General features: G+C 38.1%; 1 protein-coding gene across 1 annotated transcript in view; it reads left to right on the top strand.

Annotated features, from left to right (window-relative positions):
• BNC2 (basonuclin zinc finger protein 2) overlaps window positions 1-23,092 on the top strand; it is a gene marked incomplete at both ends in the record, with an annotated part of 238,912 nt that overhangs the window by 129,203 nt on the left and 86,617 nt on the right. Inside the window, 1 exon segment of the mRNA XM_080637107.1 lies at window positions 12,508-12,743. Coding sequence (XP_080493233.1) covers window positions 12,508-12,743 — 236 coding nt within the window.

Here is a 23,092-nt window from a genome sequence, read left to right as displayed (position 1 = left end):
TGAAGCATACTGCCCTTTTCTGCTGAGTTGGGCTATATTCACATTTCAAATAAAGCCCTTTTTCAGTGTGAATGTTTTATAGTCTGAAGAAAATTTAATTTACTAATCACACTTTGTACTCTCACAGAACTGACAATATCATCAGATATTCATTGGCATCTCTGAAATACATACAAGGCCACTTTTCATAACTATAATCTCCCTTGACTAGCTATGACATAACCAGAGAAGTTTAGACTAAAATGTATTTCAAAAGTGCAAGGTATTATTTAGTGCCTGTCATTATTGAATTTACATTTTACAGAGAAGGATTCATCCCATTTAATACACCCAATACCACAGGATAAAATCCTGGGAGATGTCTTGGACAATGATGTCATATCCTCTCATCTTAAGGAAAGAATCTAGTAGGGAAAAAAATAGGCTTGCTATATGCATGACGGAGCAAAGGCAATAAAAACAATTATTTTTTTTTAATTAGCACTTGGAATTTCTCTTTCCAGTCATGGTACAGGCTGCTTTTTTGACAGGCAGTCATTGCTCTTGCCCCCTTAAATGTGGTGATATGAAGTTCATTACACGGCATAGCTTCAGAGAGGAGCACAAGAGTGTCTGGTGCCCACTGCTTGATTCACAGATGAATAGGTTAAATTCTGTGGGAACTGAGAATGTACATCACCAACGGATTTGTGGGGCAGCAGTGGTGGACTTCTGCAGCAGGCATCTACAATTCTCTAGGGCGTTAAGGTGACAGTACCTGCTTACTTGTCTCTTTTAACATCTTTGGTGCTGCACATGAATTGCTATGATGTACTAACCACTTTATCATTTTATTACACTTTATTACATCATAAATTTTTATATCTTCTTAATGATCCTACAAGAAGCTTAATTGTTTATAGGAACATCTTAATTAACTAGAGTTCAGTAGGTTAAGCAGAACACAAATTGAGAGCTCTAAATGAAACAAACCCTACCACTCTATTCCACATAGCTTCAGAAGGTTAAAATTAGATTTGACTGCAAGAATAAAAAATTCATATTGCTTTCAAATTTTACAAAGTAGCAATAATACCATGGGTAACCTTACCTCAGCTTTGTGTTTTACAAATGTGAAAATCAGTGGAATAAAAATATTTTTTTTTTCAGCTACTAGGAAGAATTTCAATTTATGCTGTAGCATTATGAGGAAACTTGCACCAGATTAATTTAGCAGACAATAGTGTTACTTTATTATCCCAATTCCATCTGGATTTTAGAGATAGAAAAGATAATACAAGAAATGTATAACGAGTCTCAGAGACTTCTCTAATTATATTATAATTGATTACAGTCAATTTTCCTGAAGTATGTTTAACGGGAGCTTTGTGAAATAGTCACAGTACATGAACTGGGGGGGAAAGACTGATGTTTATGAGTGGTGGAACTAGCTGTATGAACCAGTCTTCCCAGGGTCTGAACTGCTTTCAGCAACCTTAGTACAGTAAGTTTTCTGGAAAAGCAGATGTGGTTTAGCACAAGTGAGAGAGTGTTTCATAGGCTTGAAGCAGAGTTACACCCTAGACTGAAACACCACCACAGTCTTGGCTTGCTTTTGTGAAATGCCTCTACAACACAGTACTTCTTCCTAACAGAATGATATTAACAGGTGGGCAGTGCCTGTTGTATTTTCATTACAATTTTCAAGGCTTCATAAAAGACGGAATAGGTTGCCTGGAGAAGTGGTGGAATTTCCCCTATTGTAAATATCAAAGGCTCAGCTTGACAGGGCCAGAGATAACCTAATCTGAGGCCCTGCTTTCAGTAGAAGGCTGCACCAGACAATCTGCAGAAACTCTTTTCAACCTAGACCTCTGTGAATCTATGAAACACAGTTAATGGAATTTGAGGTGCATTTGGATTAAGATGGAAATCCTCCAAATCCAGACCACAGTCCATGACTCCCAAATGTGCTTCTGGCTCACTGTGTATAGTATGCTAACCAGATGATAATTAGGACTATTAAAAGACATAGTAACTCCTATGTCACCCTTATTAAGGGAGAGAATATTTTTAATATGGTGTTAATGGCTAATAGAAAGGAGGCATTTGGCTTTGGAGACTAGAGGTAGGAAAGATAGAAGATCGGTGACTAGTAAAGGTAATAGAAAGAGATACATTAGTGGCTTCCATTATAAATTGCAGGTTTCAGCAATGACACTGTCAATCCATGTGTCAAGGAACAGCAAAAGCAGAGCTGCCCAACAAAGAGGTCAGAGCCAGTAGTCAAGGGCAAGTTCAACACTGGCCAAGCCTGCACCATGGGCACAGTTCCTCGAGGTCTGTTTGTAGTAGACAGAATCAAGTGCTGGTAAACTGAGTCTTTTGACTATGTTAGATATTGCAAGGGAATGATTCAGGTCAAGGGTCCACTCAGGAGTTCCAGTCAGGAATAAAAGAAAGTGAGGCCAGAGACAGGGCTGAAGACCAGGCTGCAACAGGCATCTGAGGATCATCTAGAAGACAGGGCTATAGACAGGTACATCTGTGAGGTACCTTAGGAAGGGAATGAAAGTCTAGGCCTGAGCTTTAGTAGTGCTCCTGGACCCATGGGCTGAGAATGCAGGGCAGAGGTTTCCAGGGAGGCTGGTTAGCACAATGAAAGCCAGTTAGTGCACTCAGAGCAGTAAAACCATGGGCTGATCAACAGTTGCTGTCTTGAACAACACACACGAAAGCAGCTGTGTGTTGGGATGCTCACCTTATTAATCTAAATGTGTTTCTCCATCAGGGTAGTCATCAGTGCTAAAATCCATTTTCACATAGGCACAAATAAACAGACGGAGAGGATGGCAAGGTCAAAAGGCCACAGAAGAGAAGATGTTCTGTTTCATTTGCCCTAACATGGTCCCTGCAGTCAGGTGTCTTCATTCATGTGATATGCCCATACAGGAAGTGTCTAGTAGCCTAGGTGTTTTCCTGAGAACTTGGAAGGAAGATCCTTTGTTCCTTTGAACACACTAGCTATCAACAAAGAAGAGGGAGAAAAAGCCTACCACTGTATTTAAGGAGTAAATTTCAATTAAAAACATGCTGACAAGGTATCAGTATGCAAAGTTAGGTCTAACCTTCATTTTTAGGAGAAAGCATTTTGGAGAACTTTTTTTGTTCCTTTTTTTTTTCGTGGTTTTTTTTTTGTTTTGTTTTGTTTTTTTTTTTTTGTTTTTTGGTTTTTTTGTGTGTGTGTGGTTTTTTTTTGTTTTTTTTTTTTTTTTCCTTTGTAATTATGTTTTCCACTATTGAAGAAAAAGGCTTTTGTATAGAAAGACAACATAAAAGAAAACACCTGTTTGGCTTGCAGAAATTGGCCAGGAAGACTGTTTTCTTGACAGGCCAGAAGCGACCGGTGCAGGGCCCCTTTAACAGAAAAGTCAGGATTTTTATTTTTTTTTCCCCTTATTTCATGTGAGCATTGGCAGAAATTCTGACAAGCAGCTCTTCATATTTTATTATGTTCTTGTCTGGCAGAATCTCTGTCAGGCAAAAACCTTGTCAGCGGAAAACCTGTCGTAGGATCAGAGGAGACAAAAACAGGTGTCACAGAGGCAGTCAAAACTGAAGGAAAAAAAAAGATTAGGCTAAAGAGAGAAAGGCAGACAATTACATTAATGCCATTGCTTTTATCTTATAGATGTGTGTTATTATCTCGGGGTGCTGAGTGCGCAATTGCCTCAAAGAAAAGTAGACAGGAGACAAGGGGAAACTTGATAGTTATTAACTGAAGAGGCAGTGTGTCAAAGCTGGATGGGGTTCAAAGTTTTGCAGAGGGATGAAAAAAAATTGCAGACAGCAAGCAATGTCTGTGAACAAACTGTGCTCTGCTTTCGGCTACATAAACTTAGTAGCAATCTAAATGTTTCAACTTGGAATCAGATCATAGAAGATTTAATGAAAGTTTTAATTCAGACATTTTTTTAATAACATCTATTTTGTGTACATGCAACTGAAGTGCTGGGTTGGTTTTTTTTTGATCTGTTATGAAAATGTTAGAGCAGGAGGCATGGTGAGGCATGAAGACATTTATCAGTTTAGTTGCTGTGTTGTTTGGGTTTGAAACACCTATTATCAACACATGTTTAATTTTAAAATGCTGTTAAGAATCCTTTTACTAAGCGTGAACATCTGTACATGCAAGCTGTAAATTAGAAGATCACATATGTGTCCCTCTGTCAGAGACTAAGTGCACTTGGCAAATGGTTTCCATTATTAGCTCTTAAATACAGTAAAAGGCAGAAGGAAAAGTTGTGTTTGCCTGTGAATTAGAATATGCCTTACTTACTTTCCTTTAATGATCTTTTGAAACCCACAGTGTCTTAGTATTTCTCTTCTATATGGATTAAATTGTGGAAGGAATGAAGATAGAAGTGAAATGGAGATCACTAAAGGATGCCATAGCTGGAATTTATATCCAGACTGATTCAGGATGTTCACCCACCCATATAAATGTAAATGTCCCATGCTTTGTTTACTTATGCCAGGGTGAATGGAATAATTTTGTACACTGAGAATATGTGAGACATTCAGTAGGCACTGGCAAGTTTTCTTGTCCTTAGTCACCTTCTAAGCATGATATATTTGAAAAGCAATTTTTTCCACATACAAAATGCACCACACTGCACCCTGTTACAGGTGGTATTAACTCTGCATCCTGAGGGAGGTTAGCTTGGGCCACCTCTTATGTCTGCGGTAGTTTAGCTTTCACTCCAGCATTTTAGTCATTCATGAGCTACCTTCTGTTCTTGATGAAAAGAATCATAGAATGGTTTGGGTTGGAAGGGACCTTAAAGATTGTATAGTTATCTAGTTAGAATCCCCCTGCAATGAGCAGGGACACCTTCCACTAGATCAGGTTGCTCAAAGCCCTTGAACACCTCCAGGGATGGGGCAGGCACAGCTTCTGGGCAACCTGTGCCAGTGGTTGCACCACCCTTGCAGAGAATTTCTTACTAATGTCCAATCTATATCTCCCCTCTGCCAGCTTAAAACCATTCTCCCTTGTCCTGTCACTACATGCCCTTGTGAAAAGTCCCTTTCCATATTTCATATAGTCCCCCTTCAGACATTGAAAGGTGCTCTAAGGTCTCCCCAGAGCCTTCTACAGGCTGAACAAGCCTAAGTCTTTCAGCCGCTCTTCACAGGAGAGGTGCTCCAGCCCTCTGAACATCTTCGTGGTCCTCTTCTGGACTTGCTCGAGCAGGTCGACGTCCCTCTTGTGTTGGGGGCGCCAGAGCTGAATGCAGTACTGCAGGTGGGGTCTCATGACAACAGAGTAGAGGGACAGGATCACCTCCTTCGACCTGCTGGTCACGCTCCTTTTGGTGCACCCCAGCACACAGCTGGCTTTCTGGGCTGCAGGCGCACGCTGAAGCCGGCTCATGTTCAGTTTCTCATCCACCAACAGCCCCAAGTCCTTCTGCTCAGTGCTGCTCTCAATCCATTCTCTGCTCAGCCTCTGTCTGTGCTTGGGATTGTCCTGACGCAGGTGCAGGACCTTGCACTTGGCCTTGTTGAACTTTATGCGGTTTATGCAGGCCCACCTCTTGACACCGTCCAGGTCCTTCTGGATGGCATTCCTTCCCTCCAGCATATTGACCAACCACACAGCTTGATGTCATCAGCAAACTTGGTGCAAGAAAAAAATCTTGAACTCTGAAATGTGAAGCTCCATATTGCCATTATTAATACTGTATCTGGTGTACCATACTCAACATGCTGTTGTTGTCACAGATTATGGATTCTTTTTATGTCGATGTTGTATATTTAATCTGTCTGCTAATTTCAGTTTCTCTTGCTATCAAAAGTGGCCCACTTACTTAGATTAAAAAAATGTCTGGGAAGCTCTCTGTTATTGTCTGGACACTACATAAAATTTCTTTTTCATTTTCCTATTCACCCTTGAACAAATCTAGTGATCTGGAAAGATGATAATGTTTATATAATTCTGTGTTGTCATGTGTATGTGTATGCATTCCAGCTGTATGCCTTTTTGGTAAGTTAGAGAACTGGCTAAAGAGCATGTCAGAAAATCTAGAGTGGGACTATTGCAGGGCCCAAATTTAAAATTGAAATGAAATGGGATCCATAATGACCTATACACTGCAACTTACTGACTCTTCTTTGTGGTGTTCTGAGAAATACAGCCAGGCAATTCATCTGAGAGGAGCGGTTCCACTAGACTTTTTCATCCCTCTCTAGGGTACCTAAATATTAATCTAGAATCAGGACATTAGCAAAAGGTATGTGTATTTACAATTCCAATTGCATTAAAACGAGGATATTTCAAAATGTTTTATATTCTGTAAAGGAAAAATATCATGCTTTTATTGTAGCTATCCAAAAAACAATATGAGACCTCCAAAGTACAAAATTAGTCACTGCATACTTGTATTTCTTTTGCTTAACAAAAAATGAATCCATTCAGAAACATGACTTTTAATTTGGTTGACCTTGTCCACTGCATGTTGGGAAGGAAGAGATCTAAGGTTGGTGAGTAAGTTTGCATAGCTGAGCCTATGAACTGATCACAGAGATATAGATGAAATGAAAGATTTTGTCTTTGTTTTCTGTCTTTTGATAAATTGAACAAGTATTTGAGCCTTATTTTAAACTATCTATCTTTTGCATTTAATTTTCTTCGAATTACACAGGTTCCCAAAACTCCAGTAAAATATAAATGGTGAAGTACATTTCCCATCCTCATTTTATTATATTAAACCCCACCACCACCCTCAAAACCATGAATGGGATATAAAAATTTGGTCATTAATTTCTCATAAATACGTCAAAATTTTTTTGCTGGAATTTCTCATAGTAGGAATACTTCAGGCTGTAGTATGAAGATTGATACTGTAGCAATTTCAAAATTCGCTTTGCAATTCAGATTATCCTAAGCAGAGCCTCTAAAATATGGAAGATTTTGTTTCTGTTCAGAAAGGTAAAGAGAGGACAAGGCAACATGGGAGGTTCACGCTTGATATTAGGAAGCATTTCTTTACCAAGACAGTGATCAACACTGGAAAGGGCTTCCTAGAGAGGTGTTCAAGCCTGTCAGTGTTCAAGAGGTATTAGGACAGTGCCCTTAATAGCAGGCTTTAATTGTTGGTCTAGCCCTGAAGTGGTCAGGCAGTTGGACTAGATGATAGTTGTAGGTCTCCTTCAATTGAAATAATTTAAATTATCTACATTATTGCGGTGCATACTTGATACTTCAGAATTAGGTAAGAAAAACAGTGCTGAAAAGTTTCTAATTCCTGTTCTAATTATCCAATTAGAAATCTTGGGGTGTTGAAGGCAATGTTTTGTAACATCTAATTTTTTATCATCATTTCCCCTCTTCACCCCCGTTAATAATTAAAATTTCTGGAGAGGGAAAAAAAAAAAAAAGAAAAAAATGAAATTTAGAATTCACCACAGAAATACTATCCAGTTTTAGGTTTTTATAGTAAAACACAAGGGCGTTTTTAGGCTGTTGCACAAAAATTTTCATTACTTCAGAAAGTATGTGATTTTAAGAACCTTTAGATCTCTTGTTCTTCTATCAGTGAATAGCTTTCCACTCACACGAGGTAAAGAATATCAGACTATTGGGGTGGTGCTGTTAAAGGCAGCCTTCTTAGCTTAATCATCTGAGACCATTTCAGTCATGTTTTTGGAGAAGATTGAGCAGGTTAAAACCGAAAAGTCACACAAACATGTTAAGACTTTTCTGATTGAACTTTTGAGCCTACTGACAGTGTAAGAAGTGTGAGTTAATACTTCACACTGCACCAGGAAGGGACTTCTAATGTGTGGTTTAGGATGTTTAGTTATGGTATCTTCTTAATAAGGACACATCTATTTATGTCATTTTTCAGGTATGATAAAGCTCATTCTACTATATAGCATGTTTCATCCTGAACTCTTCCTAAACACTTACAGAATCATACACTGTTGCAGATACCATTGAGCGTATTCACCTTTGAAGCACAGCATTGTTCATTATCCTATAGAAATTGAACCAATAGTTTAGAAGAGAAAATGGTGAGGAATGCATTATTCAAATGAAATTAGATGGGCAATTCAGGACAGCAGAATACAACTGTCTACTGTGAGATTTAGCAAGGCTAAGTTAAAACTGTTATCCTTACAGAAAAAAACCCTGAGATTTAGATTCTTCTCTTATCTCTTATTTGAAAAGGTATGTGTCTAACAATATATATGGAATCTTGAATCCACTTAGAACCCGAGCTTTAGTTCACTAATGATACCAGAAGAGGAATCAGTTAGAAGTTCTACCAAAAGTAACTTTTGTCTGTCAACTATTTCCTTAGCAATCTCTTTTAAAGATACAAAATAATTTTTATAAATTACAAATCACAGTGAAAAGTTTCATTCTCCAGCCAAGTGCAAGGAGTTTCAATGGTCAGTAGTCTGAAAGAATTTGAAAAGCTTACCATACTATTATTTCTCCTATGAGTGCAAGTGCATTTACTTTTTCTTCATGTACAATTTTTTCCCTTTTTTCATTTCTGTCCATAGCATGAGGTCTCTCTTTAGTTTGCAGATGTTCTCACACACCCATGCAAAAATATATGCTTCTTTGCATAATAAATTTCAGATTTTAGTGCATATCCTGACTTGTGCTTCAAAAGGATAAAATGCACTGCTTATTTGTTTATTAAATAATGTGCAAAAGAAGGCACATCTCAAAATTGGAGTTAATCTCACTATCACTTGGAAAGTTAAGCCAACACCAGACTATCTTTTATTTGTGTGCATGTGTTGAGAAGTGGATGTCTATAATATTGCTTGAAAACAAATGTTGCAAATAAATGGAATAGTACAGGGTATGTTATGAAAATTTCTGTCCTCTGGTCAAAAGATGTGCTTAGTAATTTAAAAGAACCTTTTTAATTTCTTTTTTCACTTCTATTCTATCTTGGCTTTTCCAAAGCTATTATCCTCGGAGTTGACACATTACATGAAGTGGATAAATGTCCACAGAGTTTTGTAATCTCATTCTAGATATTAGTTTTATAATCCACCCAATAGTTTTTAGATAAAGATGTCTTACAGTCATTATGATTTGGGCCAAAGTAGAATCATAACCTTAAAAATCCTCAGCAAGCCAGATCTTCTTTAGCTGTAAGAACTTGCAGGCATAGGATTTATTCTTAAGTAAAGAGAAACAAAACCAAGTATTAAGATATATATTGAGATATGATATATTAGAAATACAGTATGATGCACTGATTCATAGAATCATAGAATACTTAGGGTTGGAAAGGACTTTGAGATCATCTAGTTCCAACCCCCCTGCCATGAGCAGGGACACCTCCCACTAAACCATGTCACCCAAGGCCTCATCCAACCTGGCCTTGAACACCGCCAAGGATGGAGCACTCACAGCCTCCCTGGGCAACCTGTTCCAGTGCCTCACCACCCTCTCAGTAAAGAATTTCTTCCTTATATGCAATCTAAACTTCCCCTGTTTAAGTTTGAACCCGTTACCCCTTGTCCTGTCACTACAGTCCCTAATGAAGAGTCCATCCCCAGCATCCTTGTAGGCCCCCTTCAGATAGTGGAAGGCTGCTAGGAGGTCTCCACGCAGCCTTCTCTTCTCCAGGCTGAACAGCCCCAACTTTCTCAGCCTGTCTCCATACGGGAGGTGCTCCAATCCCCTTATCATCCTCGTGGCCCTCCTCTGGACTTGTTCCAACAGTTCCATGTCCTTTTTATGTTAAGGACACCAGAACTGCACACAATACTCCAAGTGAGGTGTCACGAGAGCACAGTAGAGGGGCAGGATCACCTCCTTCAACCTGCTGGTCATGCTCCTTTTGATGCAGCCCAGGATATGGTTGGCTTAAAAAGCACTGAGTATTCAGAAAATATTAATTCAGCTGTTGAGTCTGGTCTGAATTTGTGTGAACTTAGAGAAGTCAGTTTAGCTCTTCAGACACTTTTCTCATTCTGTAGGACTGAAGGTGGAAAGCTCAAGGTGATCCAGAACTGCTTAGTTATTTTGATAGTCTGGTAGAAGATCTGTTCTATCTATTAACAGCAATATTATTTGCAGAATTCTTATTGTGAGTAATAGCAATTTTTTAAAAAAAATACTAATATTTTGCTTTATTTTACATCTTCCAAATTGTTGCTCTGCCCTCCCAGGTACATGTATACATGTCAGCATGTCAGCACACACACAGCACAGCACAGCACAGCTGCACAGTGACAAAATCAATTTTCTAGGCTTTTCTAGATGAGTATTTTGATGACATATCTATTACAGTAGTAGTAAAATAAACATTCCAAAAAAAAAAATCACACATAAAGGGGGTAAAAAAAAAAAAATGTAGGAAAGTGTTTGACTTGTTTAAGCTTCAATCAAACCCCATTCATTAGACCGTATAAATAAATCAGTCCCACATCATGAAGCCTATGTAGTTGAAGTACTTTGGAAGAATAAGAATAAGTACTTTTTGGAAGAAAAATCTCACCCTTCACATCCTGCAGTATAAATGTCCTGTGGAGAGACATAGGACTGCAGACCCTAGGCTTGCCAATTCCTTATCTTTTCTGAATGTTAAATTAATATTTAAAGTTATTTATTCAAAGTTGACTTAACCACTAGATTAGGAAAGATCAGACAAATCAGTTGAAAGAAATGAAGTCTAAGGAAACCAGAACTCTTTGAAAAAGTATTCCTTGGAGTAAATGTGTTGAATGAAGCCAACGAGTAAATGATAAGGGCGTTTGCGCTCTGGATATAAGAAAGCAATTTATCAGGAGTACCTGAACTCTCCAGTGACCATAAGCCAAGAATAAACCAAAGTACAGGAGGAGAAGTCCCTATAAAATCATTTCAAATGCTCAGAAAGTTTTGTTTAAAATAGCAGTGAGAAGCTTAGGTGCTGCAACATAGTCCATAAAATGAAAAGAAAATTAAATTTAAACTTTGATACTCGGTAAAGTGTGTGATGCCATATGCAATTCCATCATATTTAACATCACAAGTGGATAAGAATTACCTTCATCCTGCAAATCACCCCTCCCCTCATCTCTAAATTATTCATGTCACAGTGAATAACATGAAATTTACACAGAAGGGTAAAACAAAATAGCCGGCTCAAGTAGCAGTAAATTCATGACAGAATTTGTGGTAAACTAGGGGACTAATTTTTAACATGTTTAAAAGTCTGGAGTTTGGGGTGTATCTGTTTTCTTTTTTTCCTTAGATATTAAGTCTAAAACCTTTAACAGTCCAAATAATTCTACATAGCTTCAGTCTTGTTCATCAGTTTATCATAAATTGTTGTAATTTCTGATGATCTTATGAGTCCTATAGTCTCTGGGGTTCACCTGAACACCCTTTTACTGCAGAAATTAGAGTTAATTGTGACCTTTGGAAACTAGACCTGTTTCAGACTGCATCTGTGAAAAAGAATCATGCAGTGATAAGTGGTGTCTCTCAGGGGTCCATACCGGGTACCAGTACTGTTTAATATCTTTATCAATGGCATAGACATCAAGTGCAGCCTCAGCAAATGTGCAGATAACACCAAGTTGACTGGTGTGGTTGACATGCTTAAGGGGTGGGATGCCATTCAGAGAGACCAAAAAGTGGGCCCATGTGAATCCACCTGAGTCAGGGCAACCCTTGTTGTCAATCCCCCTCCCCAGCTGGGGGATGAAGGGATTGAGAGCAGCTCTGTGATGAAGGACTTGGAGGGACTGGTGACTGTAAAGCTGAACATGAGCTGGCAGAGTGCATTTTCAGCCCAGAAAGCAAAACATATCTTGGGCTGGACTGAACGAAGTGTGGCCAGCAAGTCAAGGGAGGTGATTCTGCCCTTCTACTCTGCCCTGGTGAGACCACACCTGGAATACTGAATCCAATTATGGAGTCCTCAGCACAGGAAAGACATGGGCCTGTTGGAGCAAATCCAGAGGAGAGCTACAAAAATGATCAGAGGGATGGAACACCTCTCCAATAAGGAAAGGCTGAGAGAGTTAAGGTTATTCAGCTTGGAGATGAGAAGCTCCATGGGAACCTTATTGCAGCCTTTGAATACTTAGAGACGACCTATTAAGAAAGATGGGAACAGGCTTTAATAGGGCCTGTTGTGGTAGGAAAAGGGGTAATGGTTTTAAATTAAAAGAGGGTAGATGGTGAAACACTGGAACGGGCTGCCTAAAGATTTGTAGATGATTTGTCACTGGAAGTATTCAAGGTCAAGTTGAATGGGGCTCTGAGCAACCTCATCTGGTTGAAAATATCCCTGGTCATTGCAGGGGGATTTGACTAGATGACCTTTAAAAGTCGCTTCCAAATGAAACTATTCTGTGATTCCTTATATGAATCCTGCAGGTGATATTTCTCTGGAAAATAAGTGCATCTGCAAATTTGATGTGTTTAGATAATTCTTTAGAATTATTTTCTTGTCTTTCCTTTAGCTCTGCCCTTATACTTAACCTCTTTTCTTTCAGCCTTGGACAAGCTTAGTACTCAGCACCTCTACCACCCAACCCAAGTGGAGATTGTGCAGTCCAACGTTGTGTTTGACATCAGCAGCCTGATGCTCTACGGTACTCAGGCTGTGCCTGTAAGACTGAAGATACTACTTGACCGACTCTTCAGTGTACTGAAGCAAGAGGAGGTTTTGCATATTCTACATGGCTTAGGCTGGACACTTCGAGACTATGTTCGAGGCTACATCCTTCAGGTAGGAAATAAAGCAAAGCATGTTTCCAAACCCAGCTAATGAAAATTTCTTTTGTATAGACATAGTGACTGTGTACCCAAAGAGGTAGAAGGATATGAAGTAAATTTAGTGTGGCATGTGACAGCTAATGATGGTGTTGACAAAATAAAATATTAAATTTTTCCTAAGCTAAAAAAAAAAATAAAATACCATAGTATTTATTTGTATTTGCTTATGGTTATTGTAGGAAATATCTTAAAGATTGAAAATAATAAGGTTAGCTAGTTGCAAGACTGCTTTGGTCATCAAAGGCAACTAGCAAGTTTTCAGGAGCTACTGTTTGACTTAAGAAACTAAGATCCAAGTCAGCAGCTCCTTCATCTTCTCTTTCCTTTTTTTAGCAAGATATCTAATAAGGTGTAAATGAAATGGGGGTTGTGATCATGGTTGTATTGAGAAGTATCCTTACATTGTAATGTATAAATGGCAAAATCATGTTTATAAAGCCATTTTAAAAAGGTAGCTTTAAATAAAGTGTTACATGCAGATTGGTTAAGATAAGGTAAGCAAACAAAACATAAAGTAAGTAAACTAAAAAATGGACAGGCTTGCTTTATGAGTTTGGTCATGAATATCTATGTTTGCTTATCTGAAGTATTTCATAATCTGTTGGGTTCTAAAGTGAATTATTACATTGTATAAGACTATTTCTCATTCAGAATCTAATACTACATGCTTCTGAGTTTTCCTAATTGCTGCTGACTTTGCAGGAGCTCTGCATTATATAGAAGTCATACAGTTATTGAAGTAGACACACCTGAAGACCTTCGAAAATCCTAGTTTCTGATTTATTTCTTTACTTTCTTTACTTTCTTAGGGAGTGATAGCATGCTTGGCACTGTACAGAAAATATGGGAATCCTTATCCCTGCTCTGTGGAATCCTGACTGTATTTTTAAATTCCTCTTCGATTTTCTGTCCTTTGTGCGAAAGAAGTAAATTACTCTTATGTAATTCTATGGAAACCTTCATATGCTGTGTTCTTATATTTTCTTAAGTGTTCTATATATAGGTGTTCACAGAAAAGTATACTGAATTGTAGAAGAGTCCTAGAGAAAGAGTAATAAAAAGGCTGTTACTTTAATAATGAGATCCTGTTATTCTTATAGGGATATCTAAAGAATGGAGCTCTTTAATTGTTTCAGCATTCAGGCATCTGTTTTGTTAAAGCTAAATGTTGCACATGTTCAAATACAGTAGAATTCATTTTCCCTTAGCAGTCTAAAACTTACAGTTAAGTATTTTCATGATATTTATATAATAGATATCTATAGATGTTTGTACGATACATATGTATGGATCTGTATTTACAGATATTAGATATCATATATATACTTTGGATAGATACATGATGGATATCTGTAGAGATACTTACTGTAATGGAATTTTTTGCATGCTGCGTCATATTTTAGATTCTGGATTTTGAATGCTACTGATCAGGAAGGCTGAAGAAATATGATTTGCAAAGGAATACACTTAAAAAAAAATACATCCTTTCCAAGACATAACATTAGAAACTTGAGATTTACTAGATGTGATTTATAGTTTGTTGTAATATATTGCAAGTGTAGAATATAATTCAGTGTTCCTTACAGACAAGACTGACTGAAATCAGTAGTTTTCTTGTTTTAAAAGTCATAGAATCAGTCTCGTCTTGATTTTTTTTTAATTATCTGTTGGAATGGTCTTAATATATACAAGAATGGCTTGTAATATAATTACATAGAGGTTTATACAGAGTGAGATTGTGACCTATGCATCTGAGTGGTGTAAAGGCCTATAATACACTAGTAGGTCAGAGTTCAGTTTATCTAAGTCTCAATCACATTGTAGCCCTCAAGGCATTAATTTTACCATTGCTACATTCAACAACAGTATATCGAATATTATGTCAGTTAATGGAGAACAATTATCAATATAAGTTAAGGGCAGACTTTACAGTCTTGTCACATACTGACTTGGTTAGCGCTTGGTTGTGGATTGTGTTAGTAGGTGGATGAAGACCTATGATATGTGTAGTTGAACCTGGCTGTTAGTTTAGCTCTCCAATTTTAAAGACTCACAGACTGATCAAGTTTGGAAGGGGGGTCATCTTGTCCAAGCCCCTGCTCAGGCAGGAACACCTAGAGCTAATTGCCCAGACCATGTCCAGTCAACTTCTGAATAGCTCCAAGGACGAAGGCTCCAGAACTTCTCTGGGCAAAAGATGCATTTTGTTTCCATTAAAGCTAGGAAGCTCAGAAAGGGAAACTGCTTAGTAAAATATACATGAAATCTTAGGAAAAATAGTCAAATCTATGATAATAAAAAAGTCTTGTTTAAAAAGTAACTCTATTGCAACTATCTGATAAAAAGGAGAAAAGGGGCATAAAGAGAAATTTGAAAAGAAATTTGTAGTAGCATTAGCATAGTAAAAGTGCATACAGACGAGAACTACAGGTAGTGTCTCCTTTGAGCAAAAGTTGTTGTTCGATGAAGCTCATCATTATAGAATTGGAACTCTTCACAGACTTATTTGATGTTTTCAAACTCAGCTTTTCCATACAAAAAGCTTCCAATGAAATGTCATGAGTGTTTTATATGAGAAACGAAAGTATCAAGAACCAAAAGAAATTGCCCAGAATATTGCAGAGCTTTGGGATCATTGGTAGGCTGTCACACAGCAAATTCAGGAAGATCAGACTCTCAGTCTGGAAGTATAGTTCTTTTTAACTGGTCTGTGCAAACCTGTCTAAGTTATAACCTAGTCCAGTCAATGCTAGAGAGTTTACCATGCATTAATACATATAGTATATTATATAGAGTATATAATATACACACACATATATATCTAGCAAAATGTTTAAATTTGCTATAATGCTGCAGTTAGAGAAATGTAAACAATAAACTAGCTTGTTTGTCTCTAATAAAATTAATGTTTTAAACTTTAACTTGATCACATAACCACAGAATAATAGGATGCTTAAGGTTGGAAAGGACCTTAGAGATCTAGATCCAACTCCCCTGCAATGGGCAGGGACACCTTCCACTAAACCAGGTTGCTCGAAGCCCCTGGCGCTGAAGACCTCCAGGGTTGTGGCAGTAGCAGACTTAGGTACTGGAAGCTGCTATAAGGTCTCCCCTGAGCCTTCTTTTCTCCAGGCTGAACAGTGCCAAATCTTTCAGCCTCTCTTCATAGGAGAGATGCTCCCACCACCTGATCATCTTCATAGCCCTCCTTTGGACTTGCTCAAGCAGGTCCACATCCCTCATGTGTTGAGGCTCCAGAGCTGATCCCACTGCAGATATTTATGAGAGCAGAGTGTGTGTGTGTGGAATTTTAGGTTAGATACATCCACTCAATATTATTTTAGTATTGCCTGGAATTTTCTTTCCTCTTCAAGATGCATAATGAAACCCTTTCCCACAAAATACTTTTTCTCAGTGATTTTTGAGAAAAACCTCACTGTTTGTGCCACTCGAGAAACAAGAGAAAACCAGTGGCTCTCTCTAGTTGTGTATGAGTGCTTCAATGTGGATGGGTTTGTTTGTAACATCCTCCTTTTGATTAATGTTTCTACACAACAGATTAAATAGCAGTGGGCAGAGAAGAATGCAGTATTTGTTGCTTTATTTGGTGGATACATTTAATGGAGCACATGAAGTAAAGGAACCTGAAACCAGTGGAGGTAATGTGACAAACTGCCTTTCACATTTGGGCACAGTCACAGCATTGCCAGTAATGGCTGAAAGGCAAGCTTTCTCTAGCCTCTGTGCAATAAACCTGGTTTCTGGTGAATAGATACTTTGAAATGTGAGTGACAATTTGGTCATCAGTCTTATCAAATTGCTCACAGGATTAATGTTTTAGAGGAGGAATTGTGCTCTCATCTGTAGAAGAGATCCTCAAAATAACTTTACAGCATAGAGAAACTTCCTGGACAGTGTTTCCTTTATGAACATCCAGAGCACTTCGGTTTCTAGACTTATCTGGTACCTCTCTCAAGGAACTAAATTAATGTATTTTGTGTGGAGCTGTTGGTGAGCCTGTAGGTTTTCTTTTTGGGAACAGCCAATGTTAACAGCTGTCTTTGCATGACAAGATATTACTCTGTCAACAACAGTAGCTGGTGTGGGTCAGATCCTGCACCTGCTACTCAAAGAGATGTGGTTAGTGGCTCTATTGATTTGTGTGAAGTTACTTTTTGCTGTAAAGAACAGCTCAACTATAAGTAAGTGTCCAGTGCTGGTTAGATTCCAGGTAAGCGGAGTGAAGAGGTAACTTTGCCAGCTGTTCTCATTTGCTCTACCACTGAAGAATACTTTACCACACCCATTTGCTAGTTTAACTACATATGTAATTTCTCCCTAGCCAAGCTGTCTCTAAACAAGCCAGGTTAGAAAAATCCTCCTGTTAAACATGCTAAACTGATTATTCTGAGAGGAAAGGGTTAGAAAGCAATTATACCATGAGCAGTCAACAGCTGAAGCATTCAGCTTTTACACTGATCCAGCTGCAGAAAACATGATACGTGACCACAACTTAGGGGCCGTAAACTGACTCTTTGCAAATAATGATTCAATGTTTTGAGTAACAGCTTAACACTTTTTCAGCTGGTCTGTGATCAAATAGTTGTATTGCCTTAGTGTAAAAGCAGATTAGATCAAGAGATTTGGGGAGAGACCAAAGAGATAAATTTGAGCATCTTTAATAATACCGTTCTTAATTTCTTTTCTGTTCTTTCTCTGAGTAATCCCTTAGCACCTCATCCCCTCTAAGCAGGTGAAATATTAGCTGTATGCACAGATAGAAATTACTTTATTGGTCTTAAAATTAAATATTGCCCAACATTGGCCTGTCTGTGGAAGATTTCAGAAAAGCATGGGTTCTGTTGCTATCTGACCTCTTTTAGAGACTTTAGAGTCTTAGCTTTCCCATCCGTACTCATTTGCCTCTTTTTAAGATGTTTAAACTTTTGCTATGGAGCCCAAGTGCAAGGGCTATTTAATTAAATAGCTTGTCAAACAGCTTCCATTGCTTAAACATAAGGAACATCAGAAAGAAAAAAAAACCAAACAGCAGCTCTGAGGATATCAGCTTTTCGATGGTAGACAAGTAGCGTCAGGTCGTAGTAGTGATCATAGCAAACTTTCAGTCTCCCATCTATAATCACAAGACATGTGAAGTTTCTGTCAGTCTTTTCCCCAAGTGCCCCAAATCAGTTGATTTACTGCTTTTCTTTTCGTCAAATAACACCTGTAAAGTGGTGGTATGCTACATGATAAAGAAAACTGAGAGAAACAGGCAATCAAGTTATTATATGGATGGGGAAAAAAAGCTTAGCCTTGCAACCCAGCAAAAGTTTGATGACAATTATGCACCATTAGTACACTAAACATGGCTTTTGTATGAAGGTTATGTGTTTATTTAATTGATACTACTCCTCATTCTTCATTGGTCTGTTTGTCAATCTCTTAATTAATATGTTCTACTTTAGCTCTGACCACTGGAGGATTTCCATGCATTTTAAGAAGCAGGCACTCAATCTTTGCATATATGCTCTATGAGTATTATGGCATTTTAATGTATAGTAAAACTGATGCAGATAAAGGTTAAGAAGTTTATTTGGTAAAGACTGTAACAAAGCCAAAACACAACCAAAGTGTTTCACATGCAAGCTTATATTTCACATAGTAACTGCCACCCACATTTAATTATTTGATAATGGGGAGAGAGTCACCCTTTTACATCTTGATTTACTTTTTTCAGCTTTGTAGATACACGTCTGTCTTGTGGGGTTTTTTACCCTTGTAATTACTGTTAACACTATCATGTGTTCTTTTGTACCAATAGTATTTTTCAACAGTGATCCTCAGAGCAACCAAAGGCTCAAAGCTGGAAAACATCTATCCAGACTTCTACTCTCCTAGTACAGATGGGATTTAAATCTGGGTCTCTTTAGTATATGCCCAGCCTATTTCTTGTTTTCTGTGCCCGTCTGTTCCCTCCTCCCTCTCTTTCCACTCCAACTTACTCATCCTGTTGTCATTGCCTCCCATTCTCCTCCCCCCCCCTCTTTTTTATTGCTTATCTTCCCTTCTTCAGCCTCACCTCAGTTTCACTGCCTCTCCTTCTCTGATTTTGCCTCTTTAGCACAAACAGATGAAAAGGATCTGTTACATGATGTGTGTGTCTCCTGAGTTTTCCATTCCTCCCACAGCATCACTGCATGCTAATATTTGCAGCTGTGATCACCTGTAAGAGTTTCTCTTCTCTCATGAGTCAGTTTAGCATGACTCCCCTGCACTTCTCTGGAACAGAGAATCTCTGCTATGCCCCTTGTTCTTTTGTACTGATCTTAGCCATACTAAGCTAGGAGTAACTAGAGATAGGAATCTCTAAACAGAAAGTGGAAAAAGCTCAGATAAACTTTTCAGGACTGAAGAGGGAGATAGGAATCAAAGCCCAGCTGCTGGGCCAGAGGGAAGTATAGTTGTTTGTTTGAGCAAAGTAGCACCACTTGTTCTACAGTGTAAAATGCTTTCAGATTTTCTCTGTACCTACACTAACTTGCCTAATATTTCCCTGCTGCTTTTGGTGCTGTACCTCTAATAGTAATATTACCAATCACACTAGTACTACATGACTCTATTTATCATGACCATTAGCAGTTGAACTGGGAAAGAGAAAAATAAAGTCCAAAGAGTTTGATGGCACTTCTGAATGCCACCAGGACAAGTTTCATGACAACAAGTGTCTCAGTGACATGAAAAGATCATTTGGATTTCCAGAATATGTGCAGCTGGAGAGCCGTGCTATTGCTGCTCTGTGTCTTGCATCTTGCAAGGGTAATGAAGCAGAGGGCTGTATAAGCCCTGGTGATCAACAGCAGTATACATGATGCCGGTTCTTAATGACTACTATGAAATAGTCAGCCTTTATAACCACAGTGTTTCACATAGCTCAGAAATGCAAAGATGGCTTTTTTAAAGGCAAACATTTTTGACTGCTGAAAACCAAAAGAAAAGAGAGAGAGAGACTTCTGTGTAGCTGTGTTTTTCATACCTGGAATGTGTACTGTTTACAGTACTGGCGGTGAGAAGATCCCACTGACTGACGTAGTTTTACAGAGCTAGGCCCAGCTACTGGGATACAGAGCCATGGGAATGGCTGTTCAGGCGTATGCAAGGACCATGTGTGCTTACTTTTTAAAATGGAGCTGAAAATTTCTTCACCTGCCAGGGCTTGAGTTCATGGTCCTGTGTCTCTCTTGTGATAGTTGATGAAATCACAAACACCTAAAGCAGAGTGGGGGATGAAGGAGTTGGAAGCAATAGTTCACTCCCTCTGCTGTTGTAGGTGTGAGTGATGCCATCAAGCATTGCAGGAGAAACTGAGCCCTAAACTTGGGTTTTGGCAGGTAAGCCAAGGAGGAAACTATTTCCAGCTTTCTTGCTTCAGAATGTGTTTGAATTTCTATTAACCATTTATGATCACAGAAGTTTTCCCATTAAATATGTAGTTTTTCCATTGAATACATATACGTGTGTGTGTACATGCACATAATTTAATAATCTATAGTTTTATTTGTAATAGATTTAAAACGTGTGTGTCTGTGACAAAAGTCTCTGGTTTTGAGACTGATTCTCTGCGAATGAGGGGAAAGGAGAGAACAGCTTTCCTCCTAGCCTTGTCTGGGCACTTTCTTGCTGACAATACCATGTTGAAGCCTCTACCAGAACGTATCCTTCACTATGTCAAAGAAATATGACCACTGAGTTGAGAATAGGGTCTTGGGGTTACCGTCCATCTCAATTTTCTTGTAATAAATGAAGTGACCTGTTATAAAATAAAGAAAACAAAAAGGCATAAAGTTATTGATCAAAGGGAAATGTGTGCTCATATGAAGGTGCATGAGCTGTGACAAGAAGCCAAGGAATTATTCTTAAAAAACACAGCTCAGAATTTAGAACTTCTGCTTTTTAGACTACACTCTTCACAGAGGACCTCATGCTGAATTCAAATCATGATCCTAGAGCTGATAAGGTTCATAAGTGGCAATTAACTCAGAGAGTACAGAGTCCAGACCATGACACTTTAATGGATTTAAGACTTCCCAGTTTAGACAGCTCTTGCTCTGAGTTTAGAGGTGGTTTTGATTGTCTGCGTGTCAGCACTGACTTCAGGCACTTATGAAATTTAGGCCCACAGACACTTAGGAATCAGGAAGAGCCATAGAGAATCAAACTTGTCATCTGTCCAACATCTGTTGATTTACTGCTTTTCTTGAAGTCCAAAGGATCTCAAGGGGACTTTTTTCCCTTCCAGCCTGATCTTTCAATGAGGTGCTAGTGCTTGTCCAGAGCAATAACAAGGAATAACAGTGAAGTGTGAGTGATTCTTATTAGGAAGGGTAAATGTCATCAGCACTCACTGTTGCCTTCTAGGCAGTAAGAACACAGCATTGAATGTAGATAGACAGCCCTCTTTTACTTATCAAGATACATTTTGAATCTAATGAAGATGAACTCTTGTATTTTAATTAAGAAATTTACTTTTCTTTCTTGTGCTAAAATATCTTTTATGATTTGGTTGTCATTTTGCACCATGTCCTAGAATTCTGAATACTTCACTTGAAGTCAGGAAACATATTATTCTACTGGCTGTAATATATTAACTTGCTGCATGAGTCCTTTGTGCTTCAGCTTGATTTCTCTCCTCCCCCACGGCTTTTACAAAATGTTCTAATCATCCCAATTAATACTTGGATGTTTTTAATTAATGTTTATGAAGTGCTTTGAGATCCTCTAATGAAATAGAATGTGTAATTATGATTTTTTTTTTTTTTAAGTCAAATTCTGAAACATCACCACCACTGGAACAGTTTTTTCAGTAAATATTTTTTAAAGAATCTTTTTAGCAAATAGAAGGGGAGGATTTTGTTTTAGTTTTATGGTAGGGGAAAATATGTCTGTTTATATCTAGCCTTTCCGGATTCTTCATGACCAATTTTGCCAGAATTTCACCACAAAATCTTACATTCCTTCTTCTGGAAAGGACGTGGAAACCGTGGAAACCATGGAAACCTGTGTTACTGACTGACAGTTGTCCTGCAGAGAAGGAAGTCAGTTGTAGGACAGTAGATTTTTAAGACTTCTGGCCCTGTGTAGATCAGCATACAGGGTTTTGTGTATCTGTATAGTTCACATATTGATGTGGAAATGGTAAGGGACTTAACATCATTACATTTTTATCCATGCAGTCTGGATATTGGATGTCTTTAACTTGTGCCCAAGTTGACATATGGTGCTGACAAATAGGAATAAAGGAAATAAGCTTGCTCATCTGGTTGCTTACAAGTTAGCTTATGTTGCACCAGACTTTGCGTTAAAACAATGAGTGGCTCTCAGACTATTTGGAAGTAACTAGAGCAATGCCTGTGCAGCTTACTCTGTTCAGCTAGCTCAATATATAGACAAAGGAATTCTTGGTGAATGGCTTCAGAAAAGGATAGTCAGTATAGAAGATCAGCATATTAATATAAAGCAGTTCAGTATAACTAGCCTCTTAACATTTGAAGGTCATAAATTCAGATTCTGGATATTGGAGAATTGGTTTTAAAGATTAAATTTAATGCAATGTATTTTTGCTTTCCTTTTTATAATGGAGAAAGTTAAGTTTGTATTTTCAAGTTCTTTCTTCCTGATTTGAAACCTACTATAAGAAACAATGAAAAATGAAAACTTCTTTAGATGAAAAAGAAAATTAACACAAGAATTCTAGGAAGCAGGTACAGTAAAAACAAAATGAAAAAAAAAAACTCAAACCACCTCATAATATCAAAATTTTTTTTTATAAAAGTGCAAGAATTAGCTATTCTGCAGTAGTATTCCTAAAGTATTAAAACATGTTAACTATGTAATGTTACAATCCCCAAAAATGCTTTTTTCCAACCCATATCTTTTAGAAAGATTTCATTAGGTAAAATAAAATCTAGTTTTAAAGAACTTAAGTATTACTAATTCAATTATTTTCCATGTGTGAGCTGATTTCCTCTTGATAGGAGCAGTTCAAGCAGTACCACATGCTGCAAACCAGAGCTCTTCTCTCCCTTTTGTAGGCTCAGAGTTATGAGGTAATGGCTATAAGACCCATGACATTCACTTTCTGCCATAGCTGAAGGCAGAGATTGTTTCTTGACAGAAAAAGGATGAGGAATTAATAATGTCTGTAGCAGATTTTTCATGCAATTGGGCTTGTTGGGAGGCTGCAGAAGGTGTTACAGAATGTAAGAAGCTGTTCTGGGACATTTATCCAGCAGAAGTGGCATG

Source organism: Psittacula echo (genome assembly GCF_963264785.1).
Source record: "Psittacula echo genome assembly, chromosome: Z".
Taxonomy (NCBI): domain Eukaryota; kingdom Metazoa; phylum Chordata; class Aves; order Psittaciformes; family Psittacidae; genus Psittacula; species Psittacula echo.
This window is presented reverse-complemented; position numbering and strand designations above follow the sequence as displayed.